The sequence below is a fragment of the Natator depressus genome, chromosome 14, assembly GCF_965152275.1.
Source record: "Natator depressus isolate rNatDep1 chromosome 14, rNatDep2.hap1, whole genome shotgun sequence".
NCBI lineage: Eukaryota > Metazoa > Chordata > Testudines > Cheloniidae > Natator > Natator depressus.
The window spans coordinates 12,982,689-12,998,519 of NC_134247.1; the positions used below are offsets into that span (position 1 = coordinate 12,982,689).

The 15,831-nt window shown below is 43.0% G+C and overlaps 1 protein-coding gene across 1 annotated transcript; it reads left to right on the forward strand.

The window, feature by feature from the left end:
• The first annotated feature begins 2,918 nt into the window (after nucleotides 1–2,918).
• LOC141998376 (ankyrin repeat domain-containing protein 40-like) lies at nucleotides 2,919–15,544 on the forward strand. Its single transcript, XM_074971135.1, has 5 exons — nucleotides 2,919–3,164; nucleotides 4,910–5,058; nucleotides 7,725–8,216; nucleotides 10,800–10,975; nucleotides 12,319–15,544. The coding sequence occupies exons 1-5, from the start codon at nucleotides 3,031–3,033 to the stop codon at nucleotides 12,460–12,462; spliced, it is 1,095 nt and encodes a 364-aa protein (XP_074827236.1). The 5' UTR covers nucleotides 2,919–3,030; the 3' UTR covers nucleotides 12,463–15,544.
• The last annotated feature ends 287 nt before the right edge of the window (nucleotides 15,545–15,831 follow it).

Sequence of the window (15,831 nt, forward strand, 5' to 3'; positions counted from 1 at the left end):
GGGGGACGGGAAAAGACTCAAATGCTATTTTCAAAACAATAGGTCATGGTTTTCCAAAAAGGCTTATACAAGGAACAGAAAATGATTCAGTGAGGCTGCTTCATTTTTAAAACAATTGATACAGAGTTTGAGTTACATTAAGTAGTTCACAGAAGATGTGAAAGTAAGAAACAATCAAACAACAAATCACAGGAGCCTTGATCTCAGACCAGAAAAGGCAAAAACTAAGGCCCTGATCCTGCAAATACTTACCCGTCTGTTTAAGTAAGTGAGTAGTCCTACTGATGTCAATGCAACTACTCACGTGCATAAAGTTAAGCACGTGGTTAAGTGTTTGCAGGATCAGGGCCTGAATGTTGCTCCCAAGGTTATATAGAAGAGCTGTATTCTGTTTTATTAATGGAGTTGCCAACATTATATTTAAAAAATATGGACCAGACCTCAGATGTCTCCAAGCTCGACTTGAACCTCTGGGGGCAAGTCCCTTCCCCCCACCCCCATGCTTTCTAGGGGTTCTCTCTCTCCAGCTCTGGATGCTGCAGAGAACCCAGGGACCCAGGTGCTGGGCCAGCAGCTGCTGCAACTCCTGTTTAGGTTGTGCACAGGTGCCAGGAGGAGCCGAGCTGGAGGCTGCAGTTGCTGGTCTTTTTCTGCTGCGCCACTTGCATGTGTTGTCGGGACTTGGAACCAGAACCTTATGATTCATAGCACAGATCTCTACCACTTGAACCAAAGGAATATCACCATTAGCGTGTAACTGCAGTAGGCTTCTATCCTTTGTGCAGACTAGCCATTGGAGTGGGACACAAGGCACACGGTGCAAGTGTGTTACATACCCTCAAGTCCCAAAAGTTTCCAGGGGAGTACAGGGTGTACAGAACTTTACACAGAGCCTGATTCTCCGCTATGTTGTATTACCATTTATTCCTGTGCCAAATGCTCTCAGACCAGACCTCTCCACTCCCAGAAATGGTAGAATTTTACATTCACCCTGCAGAAACCAGTGGAGAACCAGATCGTGGATGAGCTCAGCACTTGACAGGCTTGGGCTAAAAATGAATGTAATATAGGGATAGGGGGGCTGGGGGAGCATGTGATTTGGTCTGGTTTTTCTGGCATACATTTTGTTAGTTCCAGTGTTTAGGGGTATTAATTAAGTCAGAAAATCCAGAGTACATGGGGAAAAGAGGGAAGGCTAGCGGTGGCAGGCTGGAGGCAAATAAACCCTCAGCTAATCCTCTCTTACATAGACTTTCATGAGAGAACCAGTCTCACCACTCTAAAGAACACTGTGTAATTATGGGGTGGTGAACCCGCGTAGCATTTAAGTATAGACATAGTAATTTGGGCATAAGGACCAGAGGTGAGGGTTCTAGCTCCAGATTCTCAAAGGACTATTATAGGCACCTAACACCAATTGAAATCATTTGGAGTTAGGCACCTAAATACCATTGAGAGTCTAGGCTTTAGTCCCAGCTGGGAAACTGTCTTGCTGAGTGACCCGCTGACCTGAAGTGCTCAGATACCACGAATGATGTGATGGGTGTGGTATAAAACCTTGAGTAGAATGAAACAAAATTCTGAACTTGGGCAGCCAGGGAACTGCTCTGTGCCTCAATTTCCCCCATTTTTAAAACGTTGCATAATATGCTCTTTACTGAGAAGTGCTTTGAAATCTGCTCTGTGAAAATGCTGAGGCTGTTGGGTTTTGTTTGTTTTTTGCATTAAAGGCATACGACAGAGTATTACAGTACACAAGTGCAAAACTGGGTTCTGAAGCTCTTATTGTTGTTCTACTGCGACCCCTAGTGTCACAATATATTTTTACTAATAAAGCTGTTGATTATTCGGGGCCCATTCACACAAGCCTTCCGCACACAGAATCCCCCTTGATGTCAGTGGGAGTAACACAGAGGGAGACCTTTTAGAATAGGACCTTCTGTCCTTTTTTCCTTTTGGATGGAGCAGTAATTCTGCCCTCATCTTTATGGATTTTCCAGGCCCATATATGTTCAGATTTCTTGCGTTTTCAGAGCGCCCCAGAAAGTATTTGATGTTAGGAATTAACATTTATTGCCACTATTGCCTTAAATTTTAAACTTCATTTTGTGTACATGTGGTATCGAATGATGTCAGAAACATTGAGGGCCATCCACTCAGCTGTCTGAAAGGGTCTGACAATGTGTTGGAACTGTGGAATTGAATCACTGGGCCAATGTGAAAGTCAAATTTTAATGCACAAGCCTGTGAGCAAGACTTAACAGATACATATGGCAATGAAGTTCACTGCAAGGGGTACAGGAGTAGGTGACCAGGGTTCTATTTCTGGACTGACTTGTTGTGTGGCCTTGGAAAAGTCACTTGACATTGAGATAATCAGAAGGTGAATAAACAGAGCCTAAAGCTTTATTAATTATAATTAATTAACTTGAGGGAGAGATAGCTCCGTGGTTTGAGCATTATTCTGCTAAACCCAGGGTTGTGAGTTCAAATTCTTGAGGGGGCCATTTAGGATCTGGGGCAAAAATGGGGGATTGATCCCGCTTTGAGCAGGGGGTTGGACTGGATGACCTCCTGAGGTCCCCTCCAACCGTGGTACTCTATTATTATTATTTAAATCTCATGATTTTAAACCCAGCTCGTGATTTTGTTTTGGGGGCTGGGGAGCCGACTTCTGAACGCTTGCTTGGGGTTGGCAACCCAGACAAAGGGTGGGAGCTGCAAACTGCCGACTGAACACGATGCCCTCCTCAGGGCTGACTGAGCCTCCGCACCAGCCCGGGAGTGGGGGCGGCTGGCGATCACCGTGTCCCTCCCCACAGCCAGGCCCAAGGCGGCCCAAGGCCCCGTGACGGGCTAGGAACGAAAGGGCGAGGCGCGGGGTGTCACTGGGAATAGGGCCCCTGCGAGGCGAGCTCCGGAGCGGCGGGCGGGCAGTCCGCTCCCGGGGGGCGGGAAGGGCCCTGGGCCCGGGCGGAGGCGGCCAGGCCAGGCCAGGCCAGGGAGGCCCTGGTCCGCAGCGGGAGAGCGATGAGCGGCCCCCTGGAGGAGCGGGAGCTGCAGGAGAGGCTGCGGGAAGCGGCCGCTCTGGGGGACCTGGAGGAGGTGCGGCGCCTGCTGCGGAGCGGGGCGGACGTCAACTCCCCAAATGAGATCAACGGCTGGTAAGTGCCCCCCCTCCCGCCCCCGGCTGCCATGACCTTCTGCGCCCCTCCCCCCCGGCTGCTATAACCTCCTGCGGGCCCCCTCGGCTGCTATAACCACCTGTGCCCTTCCCTCCCTCCCCGGCTGCTATAACCACCTGTGCCCTTCCCTCCCTCCCCCCCCCCGGCTGCTATAACCGCCTGCACCCTCCCCCCACCCCGCTATAACCACCTGTGCCCCTCCCCTCACTGGCTGGGACAGCTCAGTCGGTCACCCCCTGCCAAGGAGCTGCGTGCGGGTCTCTGCTGGGAGGGCTGGGGCGCGCTGCCTGAGGCAGGGCTGTGTGTGAGCAGGGACTGGCAGCCCGAGGGGTGGGTGTGTGGATGGCCGGCCAGCCGGCCCCCATCCCTGTTGGTATCAGAGGAGGGGTTTGCGCTGGTGCCCTTGTTCTAAGTCTCTCTGACCCGTCCTGCTCTCCCGCCCCAGAAGTGGCTGCATGACTCGTGCTAACGTTTGTACGGTGCCTTGGCCGCCTCAGGATGAAAGGCTCAGCTCTGTGTAAGGGAGGCAAGCGGGGCCTGTGGATAGCGCACTGGACTGGAACGAAGGAGACTTGGATTCTGTTCCTAGCTCGGCCAGTGGCCTGCTGGGTGATCTTGGGAACCTCACGTCGGCACTCTGTGCCTTGGTTTCCCCTTCTGTAAAATGGGATAATTATATTGATCTCCTTTGTAAAGTGCTTTGAGACCGAGCCATGAGAAATGCTATATAAGGCTAAGCATTATTATTAACAAAAGTGTGAATGCATGTAGCCTGTAAGGTTGGCACCACGCTTTATTCAGTGTGATTGCGTATAACCCTAAAATGGGGGTTCCAGAGCTCTTATTTAGGTGTCTTAAGTCAGTAGCTGGATTTTTCAAAAGTGTTGAGCACCCTGCATCTCCCATTGACTTTATCGAGAGTGGCTTGATGCACTGTAGTACTGAAAAAAACGGACAGTTTTTAGTGGAGAAGGGCATAAGAAGACTCAATAGTTGGGAGCTGAAGTACAAATTTTTAACAGTGCAGGTGCTTTATTACTGAAACAAACTACCAAAGGCAGTGGTAGATTCTCCATCTATTGATGTCTTCAACTATGGATGCCTTTCTGGAAGATTTGCTTTAATCAAACACATTTTGGACTCAATACCTGGCTGAAATTGAATGGCCTGTGATACACAGAAGGTCAGACTTGGTGATCTATAGGCCCTTATGGTCCTAAAAATCTATGAATATATAAAATTGGACTGCTTGTTTATATGACTAAATGCGGACTTAGGAGGTCTAACTTTAGGCCCTCGTTTTTGAATTTTTAGTCCAAGTCTTTACAGGGGTCTACTAAGTCTATTGTCTGCTTTAATTTTTATTGCACTATATTATATAACAGTTAACATTGCTCAAGTACAGGGACTACCAACACTGTATTTTATTAATAGCATGAAGCAGTGTTATTGTTTGTTTGTTTAGCACTGACAATGTACTCAGTGCACACTGACTGATCGAGGTAAAGGAAGTCCCTGCCCCAAGGAATTTACAACTGAATCATGTTCAGTTTGAACGTGGAAGCGATTCTGGTGTCTACCAAGTCACCCTTATTCTACATGCAGCCTGAGGCAAATGGATTATTATTATTGTTGGCACATAATGGTTTAGAACTCTGGATTTTGTGGTCGGGGTATAGTTCATTGGAACTACAAAGTCACGAATACATTTTCTTTACACACAGGACTTGTTTGCACTGGGCATGCAAACGGAACCATGCTGAAGTGGTCTCTTGCCTGATTGATGCTGGTGCTGATAAGGAGATTCTCACAGCTAAAGGAGAACTGGCAGCCCAGTTAACGTCAAAGAAAGAAATCAGGAAGATTATGGGAGGTACAATTTACATATTTTGACATTTATTCTAAAATAGTTGGTCTTAGTATTTAGTGGTTTTTCCCTAGTTCAATAGACTGACAGCATTTCTATTATAAAGAGAGGGTCCAGTCTTGTCCTTAAGTCACACCAGTAATGCTTACTCATACAAGTAGTTTCATTGACTTCAGTGGCATAATTCATGCAAGGAAGGATTGCAGGTTTTTCTAGGGTTTATATCTTTGCTGTGAACATGTTTTGTGCCAAGATGAAACTTGTGTTAGATGAATGTTGTGGCAGTGAATTTTATGAGTTTACTTTTTTACTCACTTTCCAAAAAGTTTTGCTCTTCCAATTCAGTTACCTGTTTTAAAAATTTTTTTAGATGGAGTGTGCCTTTCTATAATTGGTAATCCCTTATCTATGTATATGAGTTTAAAAGATTATACCCCATGTAGGTAAATATGTTAACGTCTTTTGATCTTCCATGTGCATGTACCTAGTGCCTTGCAGATATTTGTAAATGTATTCTAATATGTTGTAAGAAATTGTTGGAATCAGGACTTCCGAATTTTACTCCTGGTTCTGATACTGATTCACTCTGGGCAAGTTACTTTGGCCTCAGTCATGCTCCCGCGGAAATCAGTATAAATATAAATGGAAGAATATTTTATGTCAAGCAAAGCCTGAGACAGAGCAGGTCGATATGGACCTTGCTATAGAGAGGAGACAGAGAGTAAGAGGGTGTATGCCGTTTGATTTGCATGACACATTCAGGTTTAAAGGTGATTGCTGATGTATTTCCTCATATGATTTTCAAATTTGTTCAGTGTGGTTATTATTTCACTAGTAGATAAACCTATTTTACTTTGTTTAGTATGATACTATAAACTGATGATTGCCAACTGCAGTTCAAAAACTCCTCTTGCTAGGAAAGTGCTTTCTTAAGGCTTGTCTATATTGTCTTTACTACAATAATTATACCACTGCAGTGAAAGCGACATAAGCTAAACTGAAAAAAGGTACTCCTATTCGGGAATAAAGAGTGTGTGCACTATAGCAATATAATTATACCGGTATAACTTTATCGGTAAATTTCCCTGTGTAGATAAGCCCTTTGAGACCTTTTTTAGTTACAGAACTCAGAATGAAACTGCTTTTCCAACTCTCATTGAAGTGTTTCCATTGACTTAAATGGAGTTGAATCAAGCCTCAAGCCAAAGGCTTTTCTGTATAAGCACAAATAGACCTGGTCAAGCTGAACCAAAAGTCTTACAAGGCCATTGTATACAGAAGCAACTGCTACGTTTTAGGAGTGATGGCTTCCCAGAATGTCATAGCTGTGTTATGACTTCCTGGCAGTAAAACTTAACCTTCTCCATACACACGACAAAACACGGTGGTATATTTAAAAAGCTTATGCTACACACATGCAGAGAAGCAAGCCCAAAATTAGATATGTGACACTCTTAGAAATAGTGCAGATATGTCTGATTGAGTCCAGTGTTTCTGTACCATAGAAATTTCACCTTTTGTAACTTTCAGTGGGCATGGGTGTATATGTTAATAATATTTGTATGGGGAATAGGCCTCTTTTAAATTCAGGCTGGTAACTGACAATCCACAGAGTGTGTAATAGCTGCATGATTGCTGTGTAAATGCATGTGCAGCTAAGTACAGGCTGCCATTACTATTTTCACTGTCATTTGTGTGATTGGTATAATCTTTGAAAACTGGTTTTTCCTTTGTCTGGGCAAAAATCTGTATCTATTACACACACGCACAGCAGGACAACATGACTTGGGTTCTGACTTTTGAAAGTTTAGGCTGACATGTCCAAGGGAAATGAGCTCCCACATAATTCCTGCCTGATATGTTTGTCTGGTCACTAATAATTCATGCCCAGCTTTTTAAAGGAATTTAGGTGTCTAGCTCCCATTGATTTCAAAGGAAGTTAGGTATCTAAATACCTATAAAACCTGGGCCTCACTTATCAGGTATGGGATATGTGTCACTTTCACCCTCCTAAACAAATTTAGTTGTGCATCCCCAGGAAAACTGAGAGCATCTTGTTTGGGCTGCCTTGGCATTCTTATTGTTAATGGGCCTACGCCTGCAGTTCTTATTCAAGCCAAATTTGTTGCAATAGTTCAGCGAATGTGAGGACTGCAGGACTGGACCCTATGTTGAACACCTGCTAACTGAGAAAAATGTTCCACTTTCTTTGCTGGCATCTATGAAAACCAATTATTTTAAATAATGTCGTTAAAAAAAAAATCATATCAAAACTAAGATTTAGCGAAGAAACTACTTCTCAATCTGATCCTTTCAGAGATGGTGAACAGGCATTGCTGTATTTAAAGGCATCGCTTGTATCTGCTTTTGATGGTTTAATTATTTTTCTTTGGGTTTTTTTTTTTTGGCTTCCCACTCAGAGTTTGTACAAAAATTTCTTCCCTCTTGATTTTTATTCTTTTCTTTCATTTCACACTGCCAACATTTTGCCATGTTTCCAAGTGCCCATAGGCTCAAGCTACATTGGTGCAATTCTTGTGATTTTTGCAAGATGATGTAATTTTGTGAGACACAGTAGGAAAACTCTAATTTTAAATTTAAATTGGGGAAGATGGTAATATTTAAATAACAAGTTTTTCTCTCTCTCTCTCTCTCTCTCCCCCGCCCTGAAGTGGAGGAAAATGAACTTCAAGAAGTGGAAGACTTAAACTTGCCAATTGTTGCGAACTATTTGGCCAATCCACCCTTCCCTTATGTTTACACTAAAGAAAGCAACAGCATTCCAGCCATCTCAACAGCATCCCAGAATGAAAGCACTTCCGTCTCTTTTGTTTCTCTGTGTGAAACTAGTCCTTGCTCATCAGCAACTCAGGTCGAAAGCATATGCACATCCATGTCGTCACACAGCGAAGATCGTTTTCCTGTGGTACGCTCTAAGGAAGGCCAGCCCACCCCATCAGCACCCATCGTGGTGCCAGAATATCCAAAACCTAGAGTCCAGAATGGCTCCATTTGTCAGCCATCTGTGTCTCATAATAGAGGCCTCTTTTCTCCAGTAGCATCTAAACAGCCTGTACCTCAGCAACAGAATGGCTCTCATACTGGGGCTGCACCGACATTTCAGCCACTTTTCTTCACCGGAACTTTTCCATATAATATGCAAGGTAACAAAGTGTAATTTTCCAAGATTGTGCATCTTGCTACCACATTGCTGATCCATGTTTGCATCTCTAGTTGGGAACTGAAGTGAGGGTGTGCTTCATGTTGCTCTTGATCTCTCTTTCCATCCTCTAGGAGGAGAGGTAGAAATGTTGCGGGAAATGTCAAAGGGACAGTATGGTGGCAGAGAGAGCGATCTAGTCCTGCTCTGTTTCAAATGCTCTCCCCATTCTGCTAACTAGAATAATTGTTGTATTATTTATACAGTACTATAAATGTGTTACAGACAATTACATCTGCTTTTCCACTTCTGGAGAGATTCCAGTCTAAAACCCAAACAATGTAAAAATCACAAACTTTGCCAAATATGATACAAGGTGTAATAACTCTCTTGTAAACCAATACAACTTGTAATTTAGGGTTTGTCTATAGAGGGAGTTATTCTGGAATAGCTGGAATAAGAGTTAATCCACTTCAGATTCACACCCTGCTTTATTCCAGATTATTTTGTGTGTAGACAAGCCCTAATTAGTAACAAACTTAGCTTCTTTTTCTGAGGTTCCTTTACATCTCCTAATACTGTTTTCAAATGAATTTCATTGCTGTTGAAACCAAACCCTTCATTAGTCATACTGGGTCTGCTCTGTTACACTGATGTGAATCCAGAAAACCTTTCTTAAAATCAGTGGAGTTATTTGCAATTTACTCTAGTGTAACTGACCAGAATGTGGATAATTACATGCATCCTGTTTGCTCTCACAAGTGGAAGATCTGATATATCATTATAACATGATTATGAAGCTGTGCTGCTGTTTGTGTTTAATCAGAAAAATCTGTTTTAATTCCCATTTCAGCCATAAACTGAACTGTTAGAACCCCCAAAATAGAAATTGTATTCCAAACCAGTCATTTTGTCCTGTCTCCCGCCACCACCTCTTTATCAGGCCCCGCTGCTCACTGTAGACACAAATATACCACAAACTCCTAACATTGCCATCTCATAGAGCATGTGCAAACTGATTCAGCATTTCTGGTAGGTAAGAGGGCTCAGATAAAGAGAGATGCAGATTTTCTTCACTTGAGTTGCTGAGTCAGATCCAGCTTGAGCCCCTGAGCCTGCAGGCGACTCCATGCTGGAAGACCCCTGGACCTGTGCAAGCCCCAGATGTCAGTGAGGTTCCATGCAGTCACATGAGTGAGAAACACTTTGAGATTGGAACCTCTGAAAATTTTTCTGTTAATCCTTCAGTTTAATCTTTGTGGGCTTTGCAACATTACTTTGTCTGGCTGATGGACAGGTGTCCATATCACAAAACTAGCACTATTGTCCCCCTTGATGAAAGGGCAAAGACTGACTAGACTATCAATTCTCAACTACTTTCTTGCCTCCTGAGGTGGTCCCTCCAGCTTAGAGTTGAGTGTTAATAAGTTTGCACCACACTTGTCTCTGCTGTATCTGATCTGTGTGGAAGGCTTCCAGAGACCATGGTACATATCTGGCCCCCATTACAGTAGTTAGTCCTGAGGCCATTCTCACCAAAAAATTAAAAATTCTGTGGACATTTTAAAATTCTGCAAGTTTTATTTGTCAATAAATAAATACAGAGGCTTCAGCATGGCAGTGGGAGTGGGGAGCACAGGCTACTGGCTGGCAGGAGGTCTGGGTGCAGGAGGGCTCCAGATGCAGGGATTGAGGTTCAGTGGGGTAGGGTTCGGGTATGGAGGGCTAGGGGAGTTCTGGATGTACCTGGTGAGGCTTGGCAGGGGTGTCTGGGTATGGGAAGTCCAGATGCATGGGGGTTCGGTGGATGGGGGAGCAGCTCCCCATACAGTGACCCTTTCCCCCACAGTTGAGGCGCGATGAGGGCAGGAGGATGCTGAGCTGGGGGAGGTTTCTGGGGGTGGTTCTGACACAGCCCCAGACACTTCTTGCACGGGAACTGGAAGTCTTGTCCTTTCCTGCCTCCAGCTCAGCCGCGACTAGCAGCTGATCCCGGGCTCAGGGTAGGAGCCACTGGCTGGGGTGTTCCCAGCCCTGCGGTGATTTACCTCTCTGCCGGCTGCTTGAAATACCTCTCTGCCGGCTGCTTGAAACAACGTACCTGCTCTGCTAGGGAGTGGTGTGTGACTGCTCTTGCAGCTTCCCTGTCAGAAAGTCATTTTTCTGCTGGAAAGCAAAGAAATCTGGGGGGGACATGAATTCAGTGCACGCGCAGTGGTGCAGAATTCCACTAGGAGTATACAGTAGTATCTGTGCTATCATGAGCACTAAATTCACAGGGGAGAAGAAAGAGGAATCCATTCTGATAGAGGCTTTAGAATATTGTATAATTTTCTTTAAAATAAGCCTATATCATTTTAAGGTTTCCTCTGCAGTTTTGGGTTGTTTCCTTCATTGCGGATATGTGTTACTGGACTTTCTATGGGTATCTCAGGTTTAAATCCTTGTAAGAGTGACTCTGGTGTTATGCCAACAAAATCTGAATTCAAATAATAAAATGTAAATTCTCCCTCAGTTTCAGTCAAGATTATATCAGACCTCTTCCCACACCATAATTATTATTATTATTATTATTTTTTTTTACTAGAACTGGTGCTTAAGGTAAGAATTCAGAACCTTAGGGAAAATGACTTCATTGAGATTGAATTAGACAGACAAGAACTGACCTATCAGGATCTACTCAAAGTCAGTTGCTGTGAACTGGGTGTTAATCAAGAGCAAGTGGAGAAGATTAGGAAGTTACCAAATACGTTGGTAAGAAAGGTAAGAGGAACTTCCATATTTAATTGCTTATCGGATATTATTCATTTTATTTCTCTGTTACCTTGGACTCTGGAGTACAAAGATCAGCTACTGACTTTAGACTCCAAAGAATTGCACTCTGTTCACGAACTGACGACCACATAATTTTTTTTTAAGTATTCAGGCCCAAAGAAATATTTCATAGGAGGGAAATAATGCAGTTTCATCATGATCTAGTAAAAAAGTATTTTTTTATCAAAGTGGACAATAAACTCTCAAAGCAGGTGAAATCACAGACACCTATAGTTGCCAGGTATTTGGAACATAAGACTGAAAGCACAATGTGCATGTTTCTCTCTTGAGCATGTCATTAGCATGTGGAAATGGAAGTATCTTTGTGTGCGTGGCGGGGGGCGGGGGGGAAGCGGGGAGAATACCCTACCTCAGCTTTTGTTGCAAATAATGTATAAGGGTACCCCATCAGCAATGTAAACATTCCTTTGTGTTCAGACAACACAGCTCTCGTGGGGCTGTGTCTGAAATCAACTGGCCTTGTCTGCATGACTTTCAGTTAATCTGACACATGCACTGACCTTAGCAATGTTCCGGTCAGATCCTTTTACTGCTTAAATCAGTAAGTACAAACAGTGGGTACTTGAAGAATGGAAAAGTCATCTTAACGGTATTGAGAGATTCCATCATGGAGCAAAACAAATAATGACACATCTGTTAACTAGAAAAAATAGTACTTGTACCTTGGGGTGGGCAAACTTTTTGGCCTGACGGCCACATCTGGGTGGGGAAATTGCTTGCAGGGCCGGGGCAGGGGGTTGGGGTGCAGGAGGGGGTGCAGTGTGCAGGAAGGGGCAAGGGGTTGGGGCAGAGGAGGGGTGTGGGGTGCAGGAGGGGGCTCAGGGCAGAGGGTTGGGCTGCAGGGTGCAGGAGGGGTTCAGGCTCCAGCCTGGTGCCACTTACCTCGAGTGGCTCCAGGGGGCAGCGGCACGCACCGGGGCCACGGAAGGCTCCCTGCCTGCCTGCCCTGGCCCCACGCTGTACCACTCCGGGAAGCGGCTGGCACCTGTGTGGCCCCTTGGTGGGGTGAGGGGGCGCGCAGAGGGCTCTGCATGTTTCCCTCGCCTGAGGGTACCTCCCCCAAAGCTCCCATTGGCTGTGGTAACCCGTTCCTGGCAGAGCTCTCTGCCGCCCCCCCCGCCCAAAAGCCCTGAGGGGCCGGATCCGGCCCACAGGCCGTAGTTTGCCCACCCATGTTGTACCTGGCAGTTGGTTAATGCTTGCTTTCACAGGCTTGACCTTGTTTATACACATTTGTAGACATTTGCTTTTTTTGTTTTCATCCTTTTAAGGACAAAGATGTTGCAAGACTTCAAGATTTTCAAGAACTGGAGCTGGTTCTAATGAAAAGTGACAACTCTCGTTTTAGAAATGCTGCATCAACACTGACGGAGAGGTCTTGCTACAATAGTAAAGCATCAAAGCTGACTTACTGAACTTTCTAGGATGTGAGAATTATATGCTGCTGTCTTCTGAAGCAGTGGATTAATTGTGTGTGAAACCTTAAGTTATTGTTAGGGTTAATATTTTAACTAATAATAGTATATCTTTGATATTTACTATCCCCTTTGCTTTTTTTTAACTTAATATTGTATTCAGATGAAGGGTACCTCATTTGTCTATTAAGCTGACATGCTTCAGATACAAGTCAATAAAGTTTATTGGTTGTATCTGGCATAAGAAAACAGCTGGTCAACTGTTGGCATGAAAAGTAAAGACTTCTGGAAAAATCAATCAGGCACAGTTAGATAGCTGTATCTTTTTTGCATAAATTATAAATTTGGGCTTCTATGGCTTGTGGCAAAACTGTTGCCCCCTGAAAATGTAAATACTGCCCTTATTTCTCAGACTCCTCTGGGTGCAGTCTCTTTCTGCTGTCACCAAAACTTTTAAGTGAACTGATGAAGATGTAAGGGTTTGTATTAGAGAGCGAGACAGTCTTCAAGAATTTGGTTTTGTACTGCTTTCTCCTTCCTCAATCTATGAAGAGTCTCAAATCCATGTTTGGGAGTGGAGTTTAGCCATCTGATTACTGTACACAGTACCTGGCTCACTGAGTCTCTTACAACTGCCCTAAGTGTGAAGTAGCATGCCATGATGTCTTTTAGAGCAGTGGTATTACTGCTCAAAGTGAAAAGGAGTACTTGTGGCACCTTAGAGACTAACCAATTTATTTGAGCCTAAGCTTTCGTGATGCATCCGATGAAGTGAGCTGTAGCTCACAAAAGCTTAGGCTCAAATAAATTGGTTAGTCTCTAAGGTGCCACAAGTACTCCTTTTCTTTTTGTGAATACAGACTAACACAGCTGCTACTCTGAAACCTGCTCAAAATGGTCCACAGAACTCACCCATTGTAACAACCACACAGGGACAGCTTGCTAAAATCATGTTCCCAGATGTCAAACTGCCATTGATGTTTAGTAAATACCTTTATTTCTCTTCCCCAAACTAATATGTGACCCAGCTGAACAAAATGGGATAACTTTTAATATTTTGTTCTTAAAATATTGATTTTTTTTTTAAAAGTAAACCTTAGCTGCACTGTTGAACAAATGTATTAGATCGTCAAAGCAAATGAAAGTTACATATATGGTTGTGTTTAAAAGGAAACTGCCATGTTTGACTGTATATTTAAATTTTTTTTGTGGGTATCAATTTCTTTTAAAAACCTATATACTTGTCCACTTGGCAAGCATTAATTACGCCCTATGATTCGAATAGTGCTTTAATGCTTTTTAAAAAAATCTCTTCTAGGAACTAGTCTCATTGATTCTCACAGTTCAGGGAAGCTGGGTTAAATTCAGCGGCCTTTGCAGTAGGAGCACAATACTAGAAAATATTTGTTGTTGAGAAGTATCAACTCCAGAAGAGAGAGTCTGCTCTTGCTTAGCCAAACCCAATTAAGGGAACATGTGAATGGAAAAAGAGGCACCACCAGAAGCAATTAACATATGCACCTGGAGCTGTTTTTAAACTGATTCTGTATGACACATTCGTCCCACAACTGTTGCATTACATTGCATGAGCTGGTGTCACTTAAAGCGTGTCAAAAGCTACAGCCCATTGAGTAATCCAATAGCTTAATCTTGCTGGACGCTTTATAGCACTATGTTAAAAACCTGAATCTAAGCTACTTAAGCTCTTAATTTTTCAGAGCAAGTCTATAGACTTAGCCTGGGCAGTGTAAATTTAAAACATATATCACATTTGCGATCAAATACTATATTTTCAAGTTGTTTTTTTCTCCCAAGGAGACTGGGTTTACTTTTGTTGCTGGGAGTACTAATCTCTAGCAGTTCTGAAAACACTTGGCTACCCTGACTCTGATGAAGGCTAGGTGGATGTGCAGAAAAACTAGAAATGGCAATTCCAGATTGAGTAGGAAAGCTGGCCTTTCTTAGACTTAAATAAACATCTCCTACCGGAGTGACTTTCAATTAAAAATGTAACCTAATTTATAAGAGATCTAATATTGATTCCATCTCCAACTCTATTTCTTTATTAAGCTATATTAGAGCAGCTGCATTTAAATAGCTGCTTCTTGCACTACTACCCCAAGAAGAATGTGATAAACCATAGGGATTTTTTTATGTGGACTGCAGCGTATAATATTGGAAATGATTTAGTGTAATACGCTCCATAGGGGATAGCTTCCCCTTGCAGTAACTAATGCTCTTTTTGACTAACATGTTTTCACATGCCATACAACTGATGGCACATATTGGTTTATATTTATACATTTCTGAATTTGACTAGACAATAATAGAATGTGGCAAATGCAACATAGATAAAATCCAAAACATAAAGATGAGTTAAAGTTACTAGCACTTTCCTTTTGATCACTGAGCTTTTGCTTAACTGGCTCAAAATACATTACTGCATTCTAGGTCCTTTCCCTATTCTAACACTCCACCAATGAAAGCCTCCAGCGATATGCATCTGTGGTCTAATCCTTCTGCCTTCTAATTCAGTCTGACAGTACTCTCCCCTGTTCTGTCCATACAGTGGCTGGACTAGCTCGTGAGGCCTGATTCAACTCCTACTCAACTGAAGGCCCCATCAGTACTTAGTCCAACCTGATACTCCCTGTGGTGGGGATTTGGCCTACATACTTGCCACTGTAGTGTTGGGGTTATTTCAAAGTGAATGCTAAACTGTTTGGAAAAAACAGTAGCTATGTAGATCAAAATTAAGAATATTCACAGCTAGTTTTGCCGAGCCTATGGTTTAATGCGTGTAGGACATTGTCACTTTTACATAAACAATGTAACAGAATTGTCCAGCAACTAATAGAAGTGATTCTATTTTAATAAGCTTTATTTTCTCTAATTCATGACAACTAACCATTAACTTGATATGCAACACAACCTTTGCTAAAGAACTACTAACTGTAAAAATATAGTGCAGGTAACTGAGCAGATCTATGCATTCAGAGAAATATTTTTGTATGTTTTATGAAGTTTGATAAAATTTAAAGGACACTATGTTAATGGTGAATTTATTTCTGTTCATTGAATAATAATAATAAAGATGTCAGTGTAAAAAAAGTTTAAACTTCCAGGGATGATGATGATGATTTTTTTTGCATTACCAACTTGTATTGAAATGACAGGGCTACTTTTAAAGCTTGCAGATTTCTTTTAAATTTGTTTTTAGTCCTAGACCTCAGTTCCTAAAGGCAGCATCTCAAAAGTCAGTTAATACTGAGTACTTAACACCAAGCATGTAAGGTCAGGTGTGAGACCAGCTGAGGAAAGAGGCTTGAGGCTGTTTAAAAATCTATGCATCTTGTCTTTAGTATACTG